Source organism: Phytophthora infestans, genomic scaffold (assembly GCF_000142945.1).
Source record: "Phytophthora infestans T30-4 supercont1.1768 genomic scaffold, whole genome shotgun sequence".
Classification (NCBI taxonomy): Eukaryota; Oomycota; class Peronosporomycetes; order Peronosporales; family Peronosporaceae; genus Phytophthora; species Phytophthora infestans.
Window position 1 is genome coordinate 1 of NW_003306891.1, and position 3807 is coordinate 3807.

The window sequence follows — 3807 nt, forward strand, 5'->3', positions numbered from 1 at the left end:
GTGACCTTCGTCCTCTCTCGTCTGTTATGTTTCTTCGCTATACGCTGGCCTCTCTCGGGTATGCCGGTCGGATAGAATACCGTGCTGGAACTGTGAGCGCCATGGGCTTCTGCAAGGAAGGGCTGCAAACAGCAGAATTGAGAGCTTGCTGGTGGTGGAGCGGTCAAATTTCGCGCCCATTTTGAAGGCGCGAACGCTGCTGGCCACTCGATGGGCCTCTGAAGTTCGCGCCAAAAAAGACTTGACGCGCAAACACTGCGACCTTTGGGAACCGACTTTAAAAGGATCGCCGAATATCGCTTGGAAAATATGTACTGCAGTTCCCAGCGTTGCCGCAATATGTATTGCAATACCCCAGAGCGCTTGCAATAAAGTATTTCTCAGTATTGCAAACAGTACCAATACCTGCAATGTATTTTTGGCCATCACTGGCGTACGGGAAGACGCAACGACGACCTTGACCCCCCCAAAGTGCTTTTAGAGCTCTTTTTGTTCGCACATGCCGCTCTAAGACTAGCCTCGTTCCTAATCCACGCCTACACAGCTGTACGAGTGTCAACACCGTGAGCATCGGCCACTGCAGCTACTTTGCCGCCAGCTTTCACGGCGTCGACTACTTCACTGCATTTGGATACGCACGACGACGACCCCTAGATGCATGATACAGCTGATTATTGTCCCCGCTTCCAGTATCACTAGTGTCCTCGACGGCATCTTCCCCATCACTGGAACTTGTGTCATCATAATCGCGAACGCTCCACAGAAGCATCCGCAGCTCCAGCTCTTCCATTGCGCGCAGCGACGTAAGTGAACCGAACAGAGCCACTTATTTACTACTGACTTTTCATTGGCTGAAATCAATAACAAAAAAACCTGGTGTCACTCATTTGTGTCCGTCATATTGAAGTGTCTTCGTCTGTAATATAATATTGTCTAAAAACAACATATTAGGTGATATTATTATATTAACTGGTCTGTATTATCAATTAATTAACTTCACCGATCTTGGAGTTACCATTAACCCCTGCCAAGCGCAGCTCAGTCGTGGAGACGTGAAGGTTCAATTCTGGAACTTCCAGGATCTCTCGATCTCATACAGAGGATCGATTACGAGCCACGGGTTGCTGTCAGCAGCTTGTTGATACCTGGAGCTCGATATCCGAATCAGGTTTCCTTTTTCCTGTTGAGAATTCAATTGTTTGGAATAGTTTCATGACTATCGTACTCTAAATTTCAAGAACACAAGCCTGCTTAAAGGTACAGTACTAAATTTGATGAATCCGAACCAGCTCGGAGCACATTAGTTTCATTCTGCTATTTGCCAGTTCAAGCACACGTCGGCTTTAACGCGGCCCCTCGAAACAGGCAGGACGATGAATGTGAATGATTTCGTCCTCGTTGTTATTGCTACGGTACCCGTCACGGCAACCAGTGCACAGCTCAAATGTGATGCACCGGGTTGCGGCTACGTGTTTTCTGTCGAAACCGAAAAAATCAGCGCGTGCTGCAACAAGCAGCCAACGAATTTCGCCGAATGTTGCCGCACAAGTTGCACGTTCGCCATCCCATGCAGCTGAGGCTGATTCCAAGCACCCATTTGCTGACTTGCTCAACAAAAACATGAGTGCCAACATCAAAGGCTGTTAATTCATTTCACTATGACAGCCACTACTAACTGTAGGTCTGGTGGCGAAATTCGCTTTCAATATTATTGTACTTCAAATGTTTGCACGAGACATGAGGACTTTCTTACGAGCTACGATTAGTTTGTTCCCTTCTGAGACGCTGCCAATGTTCGTTCCAGCTGTGCTCGTAACCCACGACTGGCACCCTTAGTAGCCCCGTGTCCACCACTGCTTGATGCACTTCTGTGCAGCTTCCAGTCAAAGTTGTAAGTATTCACATTCGTAGCTGCAGGTTGCAGCTCGATGCCTCCTCCCATCAATGAGTTTCCGATCGTAAGCGCAGGAGGACCGCTAGGTGGTGGACCCAGCTCAATCGCTTCACTGTTGCTATCCTTAGTCTCGTGAGTGGTGCTCGACGAGGTTGAACTAGTGTCTGGAGCCGCTGCTTCGTATTCTTTGTAGCCTCACCGTCCTCGCTAACAACACTTGACAATGACATTAATCTATCCAGACCAGGATTTATCTTGGGTGGAGATGACAGCGTCGTGTTCAAATCTTTTGCAGTCTCATTTGCTTGGCTGATCAGTCTCGTCAGTGACCCTAGTCTGTCCAGACTAGGATTTGTCCTTGGTAGGCTTAAAATCGAAATACATGTATCGGTACTCCCGTTCGACAGTGACTTTGACAGCAAGAACGATGACGGCGCATCAGATGGAGGTCCAAGCGCAGCGAGGGCATCCTTTGCCTCGCTATCATCGTTCGAAGAAGAACTTGTTGCGTGCTTGACGCTTTCCGATCGTTTTGGCAGAGAAAAGCGATGTATCCCGCCTCCAATCAGTGAACTCTGCAGTGTAAACGCTGGAGGCAGTTCCGGTGGAGACCCCAAACTTCTCGAGCGCATCTCGTTACTTTGTGTTGATCCCGACAGCTCCAGTCGATAGAAACGAGTGTTGCTACTGGGGCTGCCAACTTCTCGTGGTGTGTCGTTTTTATTGTCCTTTGTCGATGCTCGTTGTGCATGATCAATCGCGGTCTGTAGTGCAGCCAATGGGTCAAATTTGTAGCTACCCCATGCTCCATTTTGCGTCGCATCCGAAGCTGTGGACGTCGCTGGAGTCGTCTCGATGCCTTTGTCATTAGTTGTCGAGAGCCCTTCCAGTGCGGAGCGATACGAAGCTGAAGACGACGCAAGTTGGTGCAGCGCAGACGAGAGTCCAGCAGTCCTGTCCATCAGAAGTCTCGCTGATGAGGACTGAGGGAAACTCGGTTGTAACCCTGACGGCATGTAAGGTCTTAGTAGTTCCCCCAATGTGCTCAATAGATAACAGTCGCAAAAAGTGTGTCTTAGCGTGTGGTGCTTAATTTCGCATAAAATCTAATTTTATGCGAATTCCATGCCTTATTCCAGAAAACATGATTCTTGGAAAAGCACATGCTTGTTTTTCGCTGTTTTTTGTATTTTCGCATCTCATGGCTCAGGCCGTTACTTCTGGGATAAGTACGATCCTATGAAAAACAGTTGGCTACATTTGTGGCCCAAAAATTTAATTATGGAGGCTTCTACCCAAGAGTCGGTGTATTTCAACGACACCTGGGTTCTGCCTATACACTATCAGGTACTCTACAAGTGCAAATACAGCAGCTAGACACTTCATCTTCCTCACTTTCCAACTTGCCATCAATCGGCCAAGGGGAATAGGTGAGCCAGAATCGGAGGCTTCTTCCTCTATACGGCGAGCGACATCGCCATAGTTCTCGTGGCTAACAACGAGGTTGGAGGTCTCGTCGTCCCACTGTCGGTTGAGGCGGTCGAACACTTGGCTGGCTGTACTGGGCATCTTGGTAATTGACAAGTGAATCTGAACTTCCTCTCTGCTAAATTAAATGGCCAGGATTCGCGAAAACCAGATATATTATAGATAATACGATGTCGCACTAGCTTCCGATACATATTTTTGAAAATGATACCACGCTGTTATGTATACTTGAATATTACAGCTGCAGCCTAGTTATATTAAAAGTGATTGAGCTATATGCGAAAATATCGCAGCTTAGAATTATTATGGCGTTTTAAATTTAAAACTGTATTGTTTGCGCCAGATAGCGTTGTATCGTGAACCAATACTGCTATATAAGGTACATGCACATAACTGACGAAAAATTCACTTTTTTAGCCTGTGGC

General features: G+C 47.3%; 1 protein-coding gene across 1 annotated transcript; it reads right to left on the reverse strand.

Moving 5' to 3' along the window:
• Positions 1-1762: 1762 nt before the first annotated feature.
• On the reverse strand, positions 1763-2333 carry PITG_22214 (uncharacterized protein; the record flags this gene model as incomplete). Its single annotated transcript, XM_002909883.1, has 3 exons — positions 1763-1993; positions 2107-2225; positions 2327-2333. 3 exons carry the CDS (start codon positions 2331-2333, stop codon positions 1763-1765), a joined length of 357 nt encoding a protein of 118 aa, XP_002909929.1.
• Between the last annotated feature and the right edge of the window lie 1474 nt (positions 2334-3807).